General features: G+C 40.7%; 2 protein-coding genes across 2 annotated transcripts; both read left to right on the plus strand.

The window, feature by feature from the left end:
• The first annotated feature begins 5,026 nt into the window (after nucleotides 1–5,026).
• depdc1a (DEP domain containing 1a) lies at nucleotides 5,027–12,633 on the plus strand. The gene is made up of 12 exons (XM_061239432.1): nucleotides 5,027–5,219; nucleotides 5,934–6,199; nucleotides 6,601–6,733; nucleotides 6,871–6,992; nucleotides 7,082–7,212; nucleotides 7,342–7,389; nucleotides 7,532–7,669; nucleotides 8,684–9,700; nucleotides 10,319–10,491; nucleotides 10,819–10,995; nucleotides 11,196–11,381; nucleotides 11,475–12,633. Exons 1-12 carry the CDS (start codon nucleotides 5,163–5,165, stop codon nucleotides 11,616–11,618), a joined length of 2,592 nt encoding a protein of 863 aa, XP_061095416.1. The 5' UTR covers nucleotides 5,027–5,162; the 3' UTR covers nucleotides 11,619–12,633.
• A 2,572-nt stretch (nucleotides 12,634–15,205) lies between these two features.
• LOC133127040 (retinal Mueller cells isomerohydrolase) lies at nucleotides 15,206–20,824 on the plus strand. The gene is made up of 14 exons (XM_061239644.1): nucleotides 15,206–15,820; nucleotides 16,340–16,422; nucleotides 16,890–17,040; nucleotides 17,512–17,619; nucleotides 17,747–17,888; nucleotides 17,994–18,141; nucleotides 18,262–18,343; nucleotides 18,703–18,835; nucleotides 19,011–19,150; nucleotides 19,238–19,367; nucleotides 19,453–19,567; nucleotides 19,723–19,817; nucleotides 19,927–20,038; nucleotides 20,200–20,824. The coding sequence occupies exons 1-14, from the start codon at nucleotides 15,810–15,812 to the stop codon at nucleotides 20,346–20,348; spliced, it is 1,599 nt and encodes a 532-aa protein (XP_061095628.1). The 5' UTR covers nucleotides 15,206–15,809; the 3' UTR covers nucleotides 20,349–20,824.
• Nucleotides 20,825–21,057: the final 233 nt, after the last annotated feature.

Below are 21,057 nucleotides of genomic sequence, written 5' to 3' on the forward strand. Positions count from 1 at the left end.
TGCTGGGGCATTACACAAGGATGGATGCCTACTGGGGGTGGTGAACATAAAGATCATCCTGATAAGCAATTACTCATTTAAGAGATTACATCATTTGAGTCTGGAAGAAAATTATTGCTTATGTCTTATGGCTTTACATGCAATATGAATCAATAGGAAACTGTAGCTTCACGGGACCCACAGCGGTATCACGGGAAGAACATTTTATGAATGTAAACACTTTAGTGTTTAGTTGAAGAGCATGGTGTTCATGGTGTCACCTCTGTCTCACCTCAGAGAATATGAAACATGGATTAAGAATGCAGCGAAAGGTTAATTTAATGTTTTATATAATCAGCATTTACTCTATAGAAACACCTGTTCTTTATACTGCTCTCTTTACGTTCAGCAGCAGATGGTATGAAGTGCCAACCATGATTGAGCTGCACTATGATCGCCCTCTGCTCCACCATGCTGTAGATGTCAGTGACTCCACACACTGAAAGACCTGCAATTCACTTTGTCTTGTGGAAGAATTTATTATTACTTCTCATGTGTTGGTATACTTGGGTGATGTTGCTGATGTGACATTTCTATGAAGATCTCCACAATTCTTTCCCTTCCTGGGACACTGCTTACTCAATTACAATGTACTGTGCATGCAGTAATTAAGGATCCCAAGTTTGGTGGTTAATTACTGTGCCTTGGACACATTGTTCAAGAGTGTTTCACAGGACAGCAGAGTTCACTTAGTCATGGCATACTGACCCTGTCTTTGTTAGCTTTAAACATAGAATTACTTTTAAATTATAGCTCTCCATAAAGACATCTCATTAACTCCCTAATAGCTCTGTGCTTCCTTCATTATGGGCATAACTAGCAGCCTAAAGTATTTACCATTCAATGCTACTTAATTTCACAGAAATATTATTCCCTTCGGCGGCATGGATGGCTCAGTGGGTAGCACTGCCGCCTCACAGCAAGGAGGTCCTGGGTTCGAATCCCCGTTGGCCGGGGCCTCTCTGTGTGGAGTTTGCATGTTCTCCCCGTGTCTGCGTGGGTTTCCTCTGGGTACTCCGGTTTCCTCCCACAGTCCAAAGACATGCAGGTTAGGCTGATGGGAGAGTCTAAATTACCCGTAGGTATGAGTGAGTGAGTGAATGGTGTGTGTGCCCTGCGATGGACTGGCGACCTGTCCAGGGTGTATTCCTGCCTTTTGCCCAATGTATGCTGGGATAGGCTCCAGCTCCCCCTGCGACCCTGTTCAGGATAAGCGGGTTCAGATAATGGATGGATGGATTTTTCCCTTCAATAATTACTATACATGTTACAAACTGGTTGTATGTCTGGCAGAGTGCATCATAATTCCCTTGGAGATGAAGAGAGTGTTACAGTTGGTCAATTTTGTCCACAAATGCCACTGTCAAAAGGTCTCTGCCCATCTTGTTCCATAGAGGCCCCTATTGAGCAGAACAAATCCAGTGACATTCAAAATGATAAAGTGTCATCATTATTTCAGAGAAAATGTATTCCTGTATTAAGCTCAAAATGAACTTGACAAAATTAATGACTTTAAATGTAAAAACAAATAAGCAAAACTTTGAAAGTGTGCAGAAGCCTTTTGGTTTGATTCCTTCAGAAATGGACTCAATTGCTATTCGCTCCCATCTATTTTCATCCATCTATACTAATGATTCTTCTGATCCTGTACTTCAGAATCCCTTTAAAACTAGCACTTCATGATTCTGAATTGTGCTGCTTGCTAAAGTAAGCCTTACTGCCCTCAAGCAAGTGCTTTGCCCATTTAATATATATAGATGTGTATCCAGACAATGTGTGTAGTGTTTCCCCTGTTAGTCTGGAAAAGCATATCCAAAACCACACTATGCTCAGTCAGGTAAATTACTACCTGTAGGTCATGGTTGCACTTCAATTTTTCAGCCAGCATCAAATGTGCTAGGGAAGATGCATATCCCACTGTACTGCATTCTAACAGTTTCTCTTGTGGTCCATTCCTTTAAGGAGTCCTTCCTTTAAGGACACACTGAGATTAGTGTGATGCTCTGGCTGAGATACACAGCCACACCTCACCATCTGTAAACAGTGCACTTTATATTTCTGTCATGCTGCATCCATCCCTGCCCTTCTAAAGGGCCATTGGACTGATTCAGAAGCAGCATTTGTTTTCATGCCACAAAGAAGTTAATATTACTGTTATTGCTCCAGGTGATAAATAGTATCACCTCTCTTGAGACTTGAGGTAAAACAAAACTGCAAAAAAATGCAGCTGCATCAAGAAATTCTGTTTGAAATGATAGCAGAATTACTGCAACTGCCACTCGTTTTGAAGAACTGTATAACTGCACAGAACAGGTCCAGTGTAAATGAAACTCAGAGGGAGTACTTTAAAACTCTAATAAGAGTTTACACATCGTGAGCACTTTATTAGGTATTCGTCTTCTTCTGCTGTAGCCTATGCACTTGACACATTGTGTATTCAGATATGCTCTTCAGCATACCACTGATGTATTGTGTGTTTATTTGCATTACTGTCACCTTCCTGTCGGCTTCGACCAGTCTGGCCCTTCTCCTCTGACCTCAAGGTGTTTTTGCCCGCAGAACTGCTGCTCACAGGGTTTTTTTTTGGGATCATTTTTTGGCATCATTCCCTGCAAACTGTAGAGACTGGTGTGCATGAGAATCCCAGGAGATTAGTAGTTTCTAAGATATTCAACCCATCCTGTCTGACACCAACAATCATTCCATGGTCAAAGACACTTAGATCACATTTCTCCTACATTCTGACATTTGGTCTTAAAAACAGCTGAATCTTGACCACTTCATGCATTTAGTTGCTGCCACATGATTGGCTGATTAAATATGCATTAAAGGTACAATAGGTAAGATTTTTGTGTTAAAACATTGTTACATTGTAAATCCATTCATATCATTGAAAAAGGCTCACTGACATGTTGGCTCATCCTCTGTCTGTGTTTATAGTCCTTAAATTCGGGTTTCAAAGTGTACATTTGTAGGGCTGTCAAATGTATCAAAACATTGTACAGCTGTACAGCAATTAAAGCTCATTAGTTGAAAAATGGTTCCAACTGCCACAGCCAATGGCATTCTGGGGGCTTATTCTGATTGTTCGTGTTGCTGCCCAAATTGCCCTCCAGACAAGCAATCATTAAAACTCTGTGCATTGCTTATTATCCAACCGAAGACTACATATCTAGATATAAAAAAATAGCCGTCTGTTTTCGGTAGCAACAAGCAAATTAGCTATAGTGAGCTTGAAGAATTTACAAATATCCACTTACCATAAAATATAGGCAATACGAATATAATAGCAATTGCACACGCCTTGTGCTTCAAGTGGATATTTGTACATTCAGGAAGCTAACTAGTTATCGCTCATTTGCTGGTTAAAGCGAACTGGTATTTTTTTCTAAGTACATAAGCAATAGTAGGCTACACAGAGTTTCAGTGATCGCTTGTCTGGAGTGCAATTTGGGCAGCTACACGTTCGTCCTATCTCGTTACGTGTTCAATCATCCGTGCACCTTTATTTCTCTCAAACTGTAAGTTGCAGTTGCATCGTTTGTGGTAGACTATCATATCGTAGTTATATAGCCATCTAGGTACGCAGACAAATGACTTGCTTGCTCACAATATAGTTGGTTAGCTAAAGTGAAAACTATAAATTGTGTTGTGTTACGCGTTATATGCATAGACTGTGGAAAGCATAAACAGCGTTGTGGTTTGGGGTTGTCTGTTGTTGCAATTCCTCTCTTGACCGTTAGGAGTCAGAAATTATCTATTGTACCTTTAACCAGCAGGCGTAAAGGTCTACCTAATAAAGTGGTCATTTACTCTATATTGCCCCTATTGGGCTATGGTACAGTTGTTACTTGAGTTCATTTAACATTTTAGTTCATTTAAATGTATTTAATGTGTAAATGTTATTTATTTCGCATTCCCAAGCTAATAATCTTTTCATATTGGACATAATTACTATGTATGCAGATTGTTTTTCTTTGTATAAAATAATACATCAATCTGAAATTCCATGGAGACCTGCAGATGAAAAAACTATACTTTTCAGTTTTAGTGCTAGTCACCAGAAATTTCACTGGAATCAGTGCTGAATATTCATTAAAGTCATATATGTTGCATAATATCTCAAATGAATATTCATTACTGTTGCAAATTCTTCATAATTATCATGTGCTAGTGTAGTGCAAGTGCTATTCTAATATGCAGACAAATTGGTTTTCTTTTTTTTTAAGTACAATACTCCATGATAAAACAACTTACCTGTGACGTTAAGGGAAACATTCACTGGGCATCTGACAGTTATGGTCCCTGCACATATTAAAGGCCACACGCCAACTAATTAAACCAAATGAAAAATATGCGAAGGAAATCAATACCATAATCCCAGTGATATAAAAACTTGCAATCACATTGTAAGTGCAATTGTAACCATAGCGCATTCGTGCATTGTCAAATTGACAGACATTTCTCACCATTTCTGTTAGCACAGCAGTAGACATATACAATGCAGGCATAATGACGTAAGCATCGTGTTTAATGTAATTCAAGTCACTTGTAAACTCCCCGAGTAAAACCCCATAGCAGCACGGAATACATATACATTTATTCATTCGAAGACAGCATTGCAAATCCAAGATACTGTACCAGACAAACTACTTGTTCAACTGAAAATGCTAAAAAAAAAGTAGAAAAAGTTATGTTGTTCGCATACGAAATAAGCGGACATACTCAAATAATCTCTGCATATGTTGGCCCAGATATGCATAAGCATCTGCACAACAAACCAGCTCGAACGGATCATCTTAAAGGTTGTAAATATGGTCCAAAGTTGCATTGTTTATCTGGTAATATTTACAAGAATCAATAGGACTACGTGCCCTGCGCTGCAACTAAGTAGCAAGTACAGTCTTAAGCACGATCACGTGGTACAGTTGCTCCAATCGTCTGCATCCAATGAACGCTCCGATTTTTAAACAGTGCAAAAGGCGAACAGGGTTGATTGGTGTGGCATGTCATGTCTTACAGTGGGAGAAGATTAGTTTCTGTAGAGTTTAGTACTTAGCTAGTCGAAGTATTATATATCGCTACGTTTTGATTTCCTTAGCTATAATCAGATTTGTTTTAGAATGAACTATCAAGAATCCCAAATCGTCACTCCAGGTCCATACAGGGCAACGAAACTGGTAAGAAATGTCGAGAGAACCTATAGCTCAGTCACTAATTTAGCTAACTTCCGTTAGCTAGCCAACTAGTTTGATTTTGAATTCAAGACCTGTTTACTTACTGCCAATGCACTGATATTTGATTGCTTCACTGTTAACATTACTTGCAAGAAGATCTCTAACTACATTGCGTGAGCTAGTTATTGATAATTAGCTAGGCTAGCTTGATAATCACATTATCAAGCTACACTAAACACTAGTTGCATTGTAACGTATTTCGTTTACCCGTACTTGCTAGGTAGCTAGATGGCTAGCTAAATTAAGTCGGGTGTATGCAACCATTGCAAGTGTTGTCAACGATTAGGTTTGCAAACGCTGGAATTTAGTCAAGTACACTAGTCATCGAGATCATTCTGAAAGTAACGCATAGCTTGCTAGCTGGTTAGTTAACCAAGTTGGCTTTTCTAGAAGAAAGTTTGTTAGCCATGCTTCGATTGCATACTTAGGCAAACTTTCTTGTCATTAAATGTAATCAATTAATAGATGAAAAATAATATTTAGTATCCAGTATAATATTTTAATATCCAGTTCATCTTGATTTAATTTAGAATGCTGATAGATATGTTGTTTCTGGCTAGCTAACTGGGCGTTGTGTTTTTGATTTCCAATCATTTTCATTAATTATTGATTAATTTCGACATTGTTGGTCGAATTTTTTTTTTCCTTCTTGTATAGTGGAATGAAGTTACCAAACTTTTTCGTGCGGGAATGCCCCTGAAAAAGCATCGGCAGCACTTCAGGTTGTATGGGAACAGTTTTACTGCGGCAGCAGCTGTGGACTGGTTACACGACCTTCTCAGAAACAATAGCAACTTCGGTGCTGAGGTCACGAGGCAGCAGACGGTCCAGCTACTGAAAAAGTTCCTAAAGAATCACGTGATTGAAGACGTGAAGGGCAGATGGGGTTCAGAAGACTTGGACGATAACGGTCAACTTTACAGGCAAGTCATTTCAAACTCTTTGGGGGATTCCGACGTTATATCCTCAAGCAAGAAATTAAAAATTCGTTCTTCTAGGGAGGGAGTTCAAATTTCTGAGGCAGACACGTTTCTGTGGCAGGTGTCGGGCCTGAGCTGCACACCAATTTCATTATTACAATTTCATTCATTAGAAATTAATGAACGTTTGATGGTGTCAGGTGGAAACCAGAGAAATCTGAGGTATGTTGACTGGATTTCTTGCTGTGGCAGGAAATCACGTAAAGCTGGTACACTAGTTGCAGTTGTATCAAATAATAAACCAATGTAAATATAGAACTGACTTCATGCTAACCCATTGGTAATTAGTTAATCAAGTGACCATATATTACTTCTTTTTATTTTATTTTTGCACATTTTCATAGGTTTCCCTCCACATCACCATTGAAGTCTATTCCCAGCTGCCCATCACTTACAAGAAAGAAGAGTTTCCTGCTGAAGGAAAAAGAGGGTCTTTTCAGAATCAGGACATCTAAGAAATTCGACAAAGAAACACAAGTTAGAAATTCTTCTTTGCTTCTGACTCAGTCTTGTATTACTCATTTTCTTAATGAATTCAGAATTATATAATTTGCTGTTGTTTCCGGGTGTTATTTCAGTTGAATTCTAAAATTAAGCACTCTTATAACCTGCAGGAAAACTTGGATCCGTTGAACCAAGAAAATGCTGCCGATTCGGCTCCGAGTGATGCGGTCCATCGGCGAGACCTGACGGAGGAAGACATCCTGGATGTTTGGAGAAATATAGCACTAACTCAGTACGAATGCCTAGTTGAGGTTTCTGTCCTCTTTGCTGTCTCGTGACTTGTCGATTGCGTGCGTTTTAAAATTGGTGCTTGTTTGTCAGTTTGCAGAAAACTCTGGGTTTGGTTTCGCTTGATGACGTGTTGGACCCAGCTCATGTTGACGCTCGGCACATTGTGTACAACATGACAAACGTCAACAAGCACGGGGTAGTGACTCTAGAGGATAAAACAGGTATAATTTCACTGATTGTGCCTTGCAGTGCTAATCTTTATGTGGTTATGGTATATTTATACACGTGCTAAACATTGTGTTTAATATTTATTTATGAAATGTTGATTGTTTTATGAAATTCTCCTCCAGGGGACCTGCCACACTGGGTTTTGTCAGCTATGAAATGTTTGGCAAGCTGTAAGTAAGATCTCATTCGAGACTTTTGGTTCTATGAATGAATGAAAATTTGGAACCGTGATTTGGACCATTAATGTAAGCACTCTCATCAGTCTTCAGTCAGTCCTTTAATTAATGCTGTGCTTTTTTCTTTCCATTGAAGGGCCAAAGTATGACTCAAATCAGCCTTCATACACAGGATTTGAGAGAGATGTGTTCAAAACCGTTTCGGATTATTTTCTTGGTCTTCCCCAGCCACTGCTCACATTTCAGTACTATGAGTTGTTTGTGAACATTTTGGGTATGTATGGCCTTTACTTTTCATATATATATATATATATATATATATATATATATATATATATATATATATATATATATATATATATATAATATTTATATATATATATATATATATATATATAATATGTGTTATATATTTGTACATGCGTGTGTGTTTATATAATTAATGACCATGTTCTTTGCTTCCCCCAAACAATTTATGTAACAGTGACAAATTGGTGGACGAGGGATACATGGGTTTTTATGCAGTGACAAATTGGTGGACGAGGGATACATGGGTTTTTATGCAGTTTATTTTCTTTATACACAAAATTTTTGTGTCCATACAAAACCCTATTTTAAATATTGTTTTTTCAACTGAAATTTAAAGTTGATCCATTTCAATGCAAAAGCATGAAATTGCACTGTTTTATTTTATCTCCTATAACCTTATTGCTATTTTAAAAGGACTGGCTTGTTTTGGTGTAAATGTGTAAATTCTGGCTGACATGCACTGCTTTTTTGTGGCTTTGTTTTTACTTAAAGGGGCAGTTCACCCAAAAATGAAATTAAAGTATGCTTCCAATTACCCAGAGTACTATCTATTCATCCAACTTTTTTTAGATGCAGTTCACTGTGATATTATGATCCTTTATGGACAGCTTGTTTTCTGGTAATCAACTCTCAAAAAATTGCATTTGAAAATCTCGGCAAAAACTCCATGTATAATGCCAGTTATGCACAAACATCAACACCTCAAAAACGCATATTTTAATTGAGAACACTTTCTTCTACTGCCGGAACTTGCCAATTGTGTCCGCGCAAGCAGAGGTTTCTGCCAAAGTACTCTATGTAAGTGGAAAGTTGGACCCATTTGTGGGTGAACTGCCCCTTTAAGATGTAACTTCTATTGTTTTCTTTACTAACGCTTCTGTGGTTGTGCAGTTGTTTCTTCCTTTCTTCCAATGTACCACCTGCCTGTTTGTTTCCTACTCCAGATTTTCATTTTATTTTTTGTCTGGTCCCTTGCTAGTTTTGTGTGGCTACGTCGTGGTTCCTAAAACGCAACGAGGAAAACGTAAAAATCGGGAGGAACCCAGCTGTCCTCAGCCATCAAAAACCCCTCACTTGAACAGTGCTAACCCTTTCAAATCAACAGAGTGCCTTTTGTTGAGCTTAATACGGAAAGAGTCGTATGAGGAAACCGATTCTCCAATGAGGGAGGTGTTCGGTTCTAAGGCTCGGTCAGACCTTCTGGGGGCAGCTGCTACGGAAACGACCCAGCAGCCCGACCTGGTCCACAGTAGAGCCAGTGGCAGTAAGTTGATGAGTGGGAGCTGCCAGAACCTCTCCCAAACCACACACTCTGGAGCCATATCGGTGAGGCTGAGACCAAGGAGCTATTCCGTGGACGGCGTTAACGAAGATTCGGCTCAGGTGAGGCGGAGACCTAGGAGCTGTTCCCTGGAAGGCATTATTGAAGATCCGGATCATGCACACCTTCCGGGTCTGCTCTTCCCACCCTCAGAACACGGCGTTCCAGGCAGAAGCAGAGGCAGGAGGACCTACCCCTCCCTTCAACACAAAGCCGCCTCTCTGCTTGACATCCACCCCAAAGCTGAACAACAGGTTTTTGCCTCCATGGCAAGCCTTTCCTGTTGCAACAGTATGAGCACAAATGACTCCGAGGTGTTTAGCAACCACAGTGCTAGCAGCAGTAGTACACCATCGCCACCGGAAGCCCCGTTGGCTAAAAGACTTCAGTCCAGAAGCTTGGGGGGCTGGGCTGGGGTTGGTGACCGGCGGGAGATGTCGACGAGCTGCTTTAGCATTAACGCCCCCGTGGCTGAAATAACGGTGAAGCCAGAGCTCTCTTCCAGCACTGGACTGAGAAGGCTCAGTGTGCTCAATCTGGCTGCCAGCAGCACAGAGGCCAGGGCAGGGCCCGGCGTGAGCAGACGCTGCTATAGCTCTGTGGACCTGTCCAACAAGCCACCTACCTCTCCGCCCTCTGTGTCCTCTTATGCACGCCACCCAAGTCCTGACCAAAGTAAGGCCCTGTTTGCATGCTTTTCTTATCGGCTCCCGGGGCCATGTTTGTCTGTCGGCTGATGCTTGTGTGTATTGCTTGCTTAACGGAACTCACCTGGGTCCTGTCATATGGGAATGTTCTTCCAGTTAAATGCTGGAGAAATAATGTGTTTTTGTAGTTAAGGAATGTTCCGTTTATGTAGCTAAAGGTTGGTTTGTGCCCCGTCGCTTGACTGAAATGGCAGAATTTTCATGAACGTTCTAACATCGTCAGACATTGACTATAGTTGTCTAATTTGAAATGTATTTAAATGTAAGTATAAAACAAATGTTGCCCGATTGAGTATAAACCAGCCGTAAACCTTTTTTTGTTTTATTCTAATTTGCATTCACTTTAACATGTCTTAATACTGTGATGTTTTATCTACTCACCTCATGAATGTCTGCTGTTAACTTTACAAAACGACTAAAACCGCTGTGAATGGGTCTGTCTTTTGTGGGAGGCAAAGAATTCCATTTGGTTATGTCACGTTGCTCCGTCGGTCCGAACGCATCGCGCTGGCGTGTTGTCAGCTGGGTGGGCGCTAGCGCGTTAGCCGCAGGGAGTGCAGTGAGACTGTGCTGTTTCGCTGTGAAGGTCTCCTGCAGCCGCAGCTGGAGCGGGTCGCCGTGGAGGCCCTGCAGCTCTGCACCCTGCTCCTGCCCCCGGCCAGCCGACGCAAGCTGCAGCTGCTGATGCGCATGATCTCGCGCATGAGCCAGAACGTGGACATGCCCCGTCTGCACGACGCCATCGGGACGCGCACGCTGGTGAGGGGGCTTCATGTCACGTGACCCTTATGTAATCGCCTGACGAGCATACAGGGTATATTCATGAGTTTCAGCTCGTACAGCAGCTTAGAAGGCAAATAATACTATGATTTATTTCTCACGGTAGTTGGTCTTCATATGGGAATTTTTTATTATTATTTTCAAATAGTACACAAAGATTTGGAGCAAGCTTGCTTGTGATAACTTCTTTCAGTGAAATAGTGTTTTTTTTTTTTTTATGCCAGTGGAGACCCTGTAAAGGAACTACAGGTGGTGCACTGCTTGTCTTCCCTGTGGTGAACACTAGATGTCGCTGTATGGTTTCAGATGGTGCACACGTTCTCTCGCTGTGTGCTGTGCTGTGAGGAGGAGGTAGATCTGGATGAGCTCCTTGCCACAAGACTGGTCTCTTTTTTAATGGATCACCACCAGGATATTCTGCAGGTTCCTGTCTACCTGCAGAATGCAGTCCAAGATCACATCGCCTACCTCAGGAAGGTGCAGGTAAGTGCTGGGTGGTATACATCATATATAGTATAAACTTAATGTTTAATTTCCATGCATACTGAGAGTTAATTTTCCGTTTTGAAACTTGCCCATTACATCCAACATTTTTCATTAGCATTTATTTCAATTTCTTGTGTATTGTGTCATCCTTTGTGTGAAGTTGGTTTTTTTTTTTTTTTGGTGTCATCTTTCCCCAGATAACGTACCCCAGCTCTGGTGTCAGTGTCAGTGTGCCAGCGTACTCGTTCTGCACGCAGATAAGCCCTCAGGAGTTCGAGGAGCAGAAGCTGTCCGTCTCACAGGCCGCCATCGCTGACCTCCTGGAAAGCCTCATCAAGGACAAAAGCCTGTCTGTGAAAGATAAGAAGAAGCGGCTGAAGCAGGTAAAATGGAGGCAGAGAATTTCACACACCCTCTGACTGTCAGACATGCCAGTGTCACATCCCTCATCGCTCAAAAACACGCATTTTTATCAGTTTCAGAAACTCTACCCCGACATCTACATCCGCCGTTTCCCCACCACAGAAAGCGAGGCTCAGCTTTTCGCGGATAAACCAAAGATCAAGCCGCCAATGTTGATAAGTATAAAGAAAGCCAAAGCTTTTAGCATCCGAAACTGAAGGTTCATGTTTTTATTGTGTGCTGTGGGTGTTCTCTCTCTCTCTCCCATGTCTCCATGAAGACTTGGCAGCTAAATGAAGACGATATGTGAAGAAGCCGCAGGACTTATTTTAGTCCGAAAGCCAGCCTAATGTTTTTATGTTATTAAATGGTGTCAGATTTCTACAGTATATTTTTATTCTCAGATTAAAATGTTTTAATGCGATTTCTTACTTTTTTGTTTTGTTTTTGTTTTGACTGCGTTGACGGTTGTAATTAATTTTCACTTTTCCGGGTATATGGTCACATTTTATAAAAGGTCATTGCTTGGGATTTATGAGGCAAGGGTAATGAGTTTAAAGCCTCTTCAGGCTATTGCGTAATATGAACATATGACTACGTTTTCAGAAATAATCCCTTCAACGTATTCATCCTTTGCCTTCAGCACAGACCACATTATTCCTTAAAAGGGTTTGGTTTTCCGCCAGTGTTGTTTTTTGTTTAAAAGGATTTAATGAAATCGGTAGCTTGCAATTACGGAACTTTTAGGGATAACTTGTTTTAAAGCTCCAGTTTATATGCCTGTATTTAATGTGCTATAACCTCTCCCAAACTGTCGTTGACAGTCTTTGCATTTGAGAATTTACTTAAATGTTTTCCTTTTCGTTTCACCAAAGCATGAATTCTCTTTTGCTTGTAGTTCACTCCAGTTCACCTGCTCATGTCTGCTGTGGTGTGGGAATGTTTTTCTAGTTGATGATTGTGTTATGTATTGCGCTTTCCTGTAATTAGTAGAGCTGTGATGCATGCAGTACTGTGTGTGTACAAATAAAACTGAATTGCATATTGCCACAGCCAGTGCATTAAGCATTGCATTTCCTCAATTTGTAAGGAATAAGGAGAAATTTCACTTTTCTTAAAATCAAGAATGTAATTTTTCTTTTACTCTTAAATCTGTATTGTTTACATATTTTGTCATTTGACAAAACCGTACATATTGGGATTGCTGAAGTAAATCTTTCTACATTTAAACAATGTCGTCTTGTTTTCATTTTTATACACATTTGTCTCAGTGGCTCTATATTCTGCAGTGTGAATGGGTTAAGATTGGTCTGAAGTCCATTCAAGTATGTGTCTGTAAATTATACTTCCCCAGAGACAACATTTTTACCTCACTTTTGAATTTAGATTTGTGTATGATTATTCATATCTTAAAGGCTGGTGAAAAGAGTAATTAATTCAGTTTAGAGGGTATGTCCCAAGCCTGCCATAACAGGATAGCTGCTGCATATGGCGAATATATATTTTTTTATTCCCCACCAAGTCTTTAGATATTGCGTCGTTTCATAATGGACAATCCCATTTATTCCTGAATGAGAACTTTCAGCTAAGAGCCACAGCGGTGGGATATGACAGCCTCTGAAACCATATAATTCACATTCATCACCTGCATTACCTCCTGCAAGCACGGCATAAAAGGTCATGATGTGGCACACACATTCTCTAAAACTCATGATTCAATAGCTTTACTACAGCAAGTTTTTAAAGTGGAAAAACATAATCTTGGAAACCTATGAAGATGCCTCAAAATCAACATTTTGGGTTGTCATTTTCTTTATTTTACATGCCCTTGTGTTAGAGTGGATCTTCAGTAGCTGGGACAGTTCAGGGGCAATGCCGTAAAATCCACAGGAGCTCTCTGTTTAGTTACAATGCATTGCAGACCTGATGAAAGGGTGTAGCTACCATTTTGCTGTTGTCCAAACCCTGATTTTTTTCAATGAAGTAGTCATTCTTTCACACACCATTATTATTATTATTGATATTTTTGTTCAGTCTGAGTGTTAAGAACCTCCCTTGTGGGTGTCGTCACACCTACAGCATGGGTGTACATTTACATTTTCCCCATTGTGCTAAATGTTCCTCAGTCTTCCTGTAATATAGTCTTTCCCTGGATAATAAGTATATCGTTAATGCAGTAACCCAATAAACAATTACTGATTGAATTAAATTATTTAACTCCGCCGTTTGTTCTGGTTTCATGTTTTATTCTGGACCTGTTATAGTCCAGGACAAACCAAACTCTTGAGCCTTTCACAAAACATCAGACACAAATCACAAGCCTGTGTCTGGATGTGTACAGTGTACTAAAATTCTTCAGTTACCATGAGCTGGATTCTTTCCCCTAACAAATCTTGTGAAATAATGTGGCTGTTGTTTAAGCCTGCCTCCATCATGTGAATGGCTTTCTGCCTTAGTGGATTATAGTGCTCTTTCTCAGGCACGTGCTCTGCTGCACAAGTGGCACCCACAAATAGTTGTATGAGGTGTTAGGAAAGAGGTGGGTATGACTTAGGAGTTTTCTTCACAGATTTTCTGTTTTAGATATGTTTAATTACAGAATTGTACATTGATAATTCCCTGGATAAGGTCAATGAACGTGTGATGTTACTTTAAAATATGCAGTATTTATAATAATAATAATAATAATAATAATAATAATGTCATTGCCACAGAGGCTCCACATTTCAGCTGTGGAGAATACTTATACAGTGGCAGAAGCAACCTGCAATTACAGCAGAGGATGCATGGGAACTGGAAGTGATTTATTACTAGCGTGTTTAACCTTAAATGACATTTTCATTTATCTAAAGCAGATCAACAAAAACAAAAGCATGATTAATCAAATCTGTCAAGACACATGCCATGCACAACAGCCCTTCCCCTCTTCAGGAATTTTTAAAAGACTGCATTCATTAAATGGGCATTACAATGTATCCAGTTGCGTAGAATTATGTTTTTAAAAAAAAAGCTTTACATTTTAAGGGCAATTTACTTATGAATTCAGAGCATGGCAGGAACTATTTATTTAAAGCAACTTGCTGAAGAATTATCAGTGTCATCACTGAGATATCTAACACCACATCCCCAATCCACTGGTTCCAGCACTGTAGTTCACTTTCATATCAAAAAAAATATTTAGAAAAAGGTTTAGATTGGTCCAGTTCATGTATTTTGTTGTTCTGCATAACAGTGCTGCTCAGTTTGAACCAGTAACATACCACCATTAACCATCTTGGAATGTATGCTGGTTTATGCTTGAATCTAGTTGGAACCAGCTTCTGTTCCAGCTGGTTATCATATGAAATTTGGTGATGGTCTTGTCTGTACTAAGCTGGCCCACCAGCTGGACATGGTCTTGCCAGCATGGCTCAACCATATTGTTGCCTGCTTGACCATCTCCAAACCAGCTTATTTGCTGGAATTTACACCAGGGATGTTTAACTTTCAATAGTTCTGGCAGTATAAACGTAGCTGATTCATTACACAAGCACGAAGTATCTGCAGTCCCGTCGCTTTGTTGTTGATTTCTATGACCTCATTTCAACCGAATTTAAGATAAACATAGGCTAAACCAGGGGTCGGCAACCCTGGTCCTGGAGAGCCGCAGGGTGTGCTGGCTTTCGTCTCCACCTTAAAATAAGCAACCGATTCAGACCCAAGAAACCAGGTGAGGTAAGTTAACTGTGCAATCAACGGCTTTCATTGATCAATTAATGCCAAGTAACAACGAAAGCCAGCACACCCTGCGGCTCTCCAGGACCAGGGTTGCCGACCCCTGGGCTAAACATAAAAAACGAAATATATATATAAAACCGATAGTATGCAGACGTGTGTTATGACGGTGTACTATAACCTCTGGAGACATAACATCGCAGTAGAAGTTACGCTGGAGTTACGTAACGAAGTGTATTTTTTGCTTAAAACCACGAAACTACGCTTGCCCATACCAGCCATTGTAAAGCAGACAAGTCGTCAGTAACGTCTATAAATCTATAAAATATCCTTTATCGCATATAGAACCTACGTGGTCCAATGGACAATATGCAACAAAAGTGAAATCATAAACATAAACGTAAAAAAAATTGTGTCAAAAGTCAATAGAATAGGTTATATAGGTGTTCTAAATGTGGTTCTGATTATGTATATATAATTGGTAGGGGGGAAAAGCCCCTGGTCTTGTGCTGGAAGAAAAGCTGGGACACAAAGAGATTCTTGTTCCATGCCGGTCTGATTGGTTGAGAACCTGCTTTCACAAGATCCCGGTGTGGGAAGGGAACCCCATGTATAAATACCCCTCAAAACAACCGCCAGGCACCGTGTGATTCTTTTCAGACCTGCGAGGAACTGCGTGTTTATTATACAGGAAAATGGTCAGCCGGTAAGTAATTTTATATTTTACTCTGAAGCCTTTTCTGTTCTTTATTGAGTTGAATTCACTGTACAATTTTGATAGCACTACTGCTCACTGAAATAAACGAAATAAAGGAAAAAACTAAAAGTTTCAATTTGCAGAAATATTTTTTGATTAATGTAAACGACCACAGTTGGTAGACAGCATACTAATATGTCATGTACAAGGCAGTCTAATCTGTTCATGATTTACCTTCTTCCTACTATTTGGGGAGTTTGGAAATTCAAGTATTTTTAAACAATACATAAGTAAAATCATTGCAAAATACATCTGTTTTTTTAATAAGAGGTGTCTGTTAATGAGCAATATTTGTAGTCAAATTAAACTCAGTATTTAGCTTATTTGTGCTCTCATCAGAGTTGGCCAACTCCTGTTGTTGTGAGGGTTTGTTTTATTTTGGTAAATTCCTTCCTATTTAACAAATCGGTCACATCTCCCTGTTCAAAAAGTCTAAGGGGCTCATGCTGCTCTTTGTTTTGATGGCAGAGTTGAACACCCTGCCGGTGGTTACAAGAAAATCTTTGCGACGTGCGAGGAACTGGCAGAGCCTATTCCAGCTCAGATCACTGGTTAGTCTAAAAGACTTGTCCTTCACATACAATTTATTGTTTATAAATATGCATGCAAAAACAAATAATTAATTGATACAACAAAAAAGAAACCATTTGAAATAAATATTTGCGTTATAATGGCTTAATACAATAAATAACTGTAGATTTTTTTTTAAATGTATATATTTTCAGATTAGATTTAGTGATGCTTTATTGTCCCATTTAACTTCCATTTGTATATTTCAGCAGAACTAAATTAATTTAAATAAATGTGGGAAAGAATACAAGACAAAATTCTAACATTATATGTTCAGAGAAAATAGTGTAAACCTGCTTGGTACCATGTGCTTGGACGTGCATTTGACTGTCCCCATGCTGTGAGATGCCTACCACAGAGCATCCAGGGCAAATGGTGAGTTGTTTTATGAAAGACTGGGGCCCTGTGTGTGCCTGGAATAAAGCAAACCTTTCCTCTGCCTCTGCAGGCAGAATTCCTTCATGGCTGAGGGGAAGCCTTCTCCGTCTGGGACCAGGGCTGTTTGAGGTGGGGGATGAGCCCTTCTACCACCTCTTTGATGGCCAGGCACTCATGCACAAATTTGACTTGAAAAATGGGCAGGTCACCTACTACCGAAAGTAAGACCGCTAATGTTAATCCAGATGTGTATCAACATCTGTTTGTATTGTTGATGCATTAATGGTTCAGCTTGAATTTTTTTGTCATTTTCAATATGGCCAAATCTAGCCAAATGTGTCTAGTGTTTTACTAGGTAAGAAGATTTTCCTCTCTGGGTCAAATTAACAAAAGAGACCATCACCCAAACTCTTTCTTGAGTGGTTCTCTCAGCAGGGACTGTTTCTCATTAAAACACTGGAGTGGCCTTAACCTACAGTGTGACTGTCCCAAGAGAACAAAGAATTCCTGTAGCAATAGACCACCCTTCTTAGAAGTAAGCTGGCATCTCTTCCAGCTCAGGAATGTTTTTTTCGGAGAGTTGTGGTGCAGTCCATTGGGCAGCCACCAGTTGGATATCCATGAATGCATACCGGAGGTTCTGGTGTTCTGGATGGCAGTCAATGCACTGAGAAAAAAATATGTGATTGCAGATTTGTGAAGACGGATGCCTATGTTCGTGCCATGACGGAGAAGAGAGTTGTGATCACTGAGTTTGGCACTGCGGCCTACCCAGATCCTTGCAAAAACATTTTCTCTAGGTTTGTTTTCTTTGTAAATTTCTGCCAGTTCATTCAAGAATGGATCTAAGAATCAGCATCGATTAGTCCACCAGTGAAAATCTTGCATGAAAGTCAGCCATATGGTTTTTCTGTTGTCTTTGTGCAGGTTTTTCACCTATTTCCAGGGTATTGAAGTGACAGACAACTGCCTTGTCAATGTGTACCCAATTGGAGAGGATTACTATGCCGTCACAGAAACCAACTACATCACAAAAGTTGACCCAGAGAACCTGGAGACTTTGAAAAAGGTAAGCATTCCAACTGACTCCTATTCTAGTAAACAATGGAAGAGACAAAAGTACATAGAAGTTACTGATATGGAAACAATAAACCACATATCCCCATCTCCCTAGGTGGACCTGTGCAACTACCTCACCATCAATGGTGTGACAGCTCACCCCCACATTGAAAATGATGGCACAGTGTACAACATTGGAAACTGTTTTGGAAAGAACTTTACACTGGCCTATAACATTGTCAAAACTCCACCCACACAACCAGGTCTGTTCTTGTTTGCCTCTTCTTTGGTATTCATATGTTTACGTCCTATGATGCTTCCTCCAGCAAAATGTGCCATTTATGGAATCAATTTCATTTGAAAATGTCACTGTCTACTTTCAGACAAATCAGACCCCATTGAGAAGTCTAAAGTGCTGGTGCAGATCCCCAGCAGTGAGAGATTCAAGCCCTCCTATGTCCACAGGTTTGTGGGGTGCTCATGCTTCACTTCATATCTGATGAATCCAGATTGCCTTTGAGATGCTGTGATGCTGAAATGATCCTGTCCCATCAATAAATATACTGTGTGAACTGAGCATGACAAGCCAAATCCATAGTTTCTTTTTACTTTTTTTTTTTTTTCTTCACTGGGCTCTCTAGTCAAGGTGGAACATTTAGTTCCAAGAACTCACAGAGCTGAATGTTTTACGTAGAGTCTACGTAGAGTCTTTGTGCTCAAAATAGAGGAAACCGCTCAAAATAAAATTAATTTCCTTGAAGTGTTTTTTTTAAACCTTTATTACACCATAACATCCCAGCCATATATTATTTTTTCCCTCTCAGCTTTGGCATCACAGAGAACTACTTCATCTTTGTTGAGACTCCTGTAAAGATCAACTTGCTGAAATTCTTGAGTGCATGGAGCATCCGTGGAAGCAACTACATGGACTGCTTTGAGTCCAATGAAACCATGGGTGTAAGTCAAAGATCAGCCAGAACAATCAAAAATATTTTTGCAAACCATACTAAGCAAATTTGTTGTTTGTTTTGGTTTTTGGTTTCAGAATAAAAACTTTCTTAGACATTTGTATGCCTACTCATTCTATTCCTTACGCATAGGCATCTGAATAATATATTTTGTTTTGTTATAGACATGGTTTCATTTGGCCACAAGGAACCCTGCACAATATGAAAACCACAAATTCAGGGCTGCGGCCATCAATCTCTTCCATCACATCAACTGCTACGAGGATCAAGGCTTCATTGTTGTCGACTTGTGTGCCTGGAAAGGGTGAGGGGGTCGTCTGAAGACTAAAATTGCTGTAGAACATCTATTTCAGATATTACTCACCTGCCTCTCTTCCCTGCTGCCTTGCAGTTTTGAGTTTGTGTACAACTACCTGTACCTGGCCAACTTGCGTGAGAACTGGGACGAGGTGAAGAAAGCAGCCATGATGGCCCCTCAGCCCGAGGTGCGCCGGTATGTCCTTCCCATGGATGTGCACAGGGTAGGTGTCCCAGGTCGGTTCCTATCATCTGCAAGGAGTGGATCCTGTGGGCTGGTGTGAGTGAATCCTCTCTTCTGTCCTTCAGGAGGAGCAGGGAAAAAACCTGATCGCCCTGCCCTACACCACAGCCACTGCTGTCATGCGCAGTGATGGTACCATCTGGCTGGAACCGGAGGTTCTCTTCTCTGGGCCTCGCCAGGGTAAGCACACACGCCATCGCAGTGCCATTATATTTCAGGCATCAGGTTATAGTATTTGATTGCACTGCCTTCTCTACTCTTTCCACACGATTGTATATTTGTATACGCTGCAAAGCCCCCACACACTTAACCTTTTTAAATCCTCATTTTCTCAGCTTTTGAGTTCCCGCAGATCAACTACTCCAAATTCTCTGGAAAGAACTATACTTATGCCTATGGACTTGGCCTCAACCACTTCATCCCCGACAGGGTAGGCACAGATAAAGTCAACCCAAGTCTAGAGCCAGTTCTTTGTGCTCCAGTGGACACAGCATTGCTGACCTACAAATGTGACCATGTTGTCCTTCTATTTCTCCCAGATTTGCAAGCTCAATGTGAAAACCAAGGAAACCTGGGTGTGGCAGGAACCGGACTCCTACCCCTCTGAGCCGCTGTTCGTTCAGACTCCTGGTGCTGAAGGTGAAGATGACGGTAAGCCTGGGAGCCTGTGGTGCCATTTCCATGGCAGTGCTACAGTGTGTGCTGAGACAATTACTATCAATTCCCACAAGACAATTAAAAGGCAGAAGGATAAGACCTCCTATGGTGCCGACAGCGCTTTCTATAATTCTGCCACTTCTTCTTTCTCCAAGGGGTCCTGCTGACCGTCGTGGTCAACCCCGGGGCTGGCCAGAGGCCGGCCTACCTCCTGATTCTGAATGCCAAGGACCTGACAGAGATTGCCCGAGCAGAGGTGGAGGCTATCATCCCTGTGACCTTCCACGGGATGTACAAGCCTTAAACTGAATCTGGTAGCAGAGCCCACAGCCACTCCACAGCAACAATAGACCCTGCTGTAAGACTACTTTGCAAGAATTCAGATACAGTCTAAGAGATGCTGTATGCCGACATGAAGCACTAAGAAACGTCTTAATCGTGTTATAAACTTCCTTCCTTGTGATGCAGAGAAATGTACGCCTGTTCAGCTGATCATAATCTTATTAACCTGACTTCCTCAGTTGCATCTGATATTGGTTGAGCAGGAAGAAAATGATAATCATGATGATGTCCAATGTACCCCAGCCTCATGGCGGCCCTTTTTTCTTTCATTGCCCTCTTGGTGTAAACTGTCAGAGGAATATGACACTCTTGACACACAACATGCACTGTATACCATTCAAAGGTGGTACAGTTCTTGTGAGATGCAAGCTATGGACAATGACCTGCCCAAAGGATATGCAGAGCCTCAAATAAATACTTTATGATTCAAACAAGAAATGACTCTGCTTTTTTTATAGCTTTGTGTGAAAATGGCCAAAATGGCACTTGATTTAGTATATCTCTCAAATGGATACAGGGAAGCAGGTACAACAGCTCAGATCGAGTCCCCAGGAGAGTGACATACCTAAAAGTCACTCGTTAAAATATGCTTCGATCAAAAAATGTATATTACACACTACAACACAACAACTAATGTTTTACTGTGTGCAGGTAAAAAGCAGTCGTACCAG

Source organism: Conger conger, chromosome 4, assembly GCF_963514075.1.
Source record: "Conger conger chromosome 4, fConCon1.1, whole genome shotgun sequence".
Taxonomy (NCBI): Eukaryota; Metazoa; Chordata; class Actinopteri; order Anguilliformes; family Congridae; genus Conger; species Conger conger.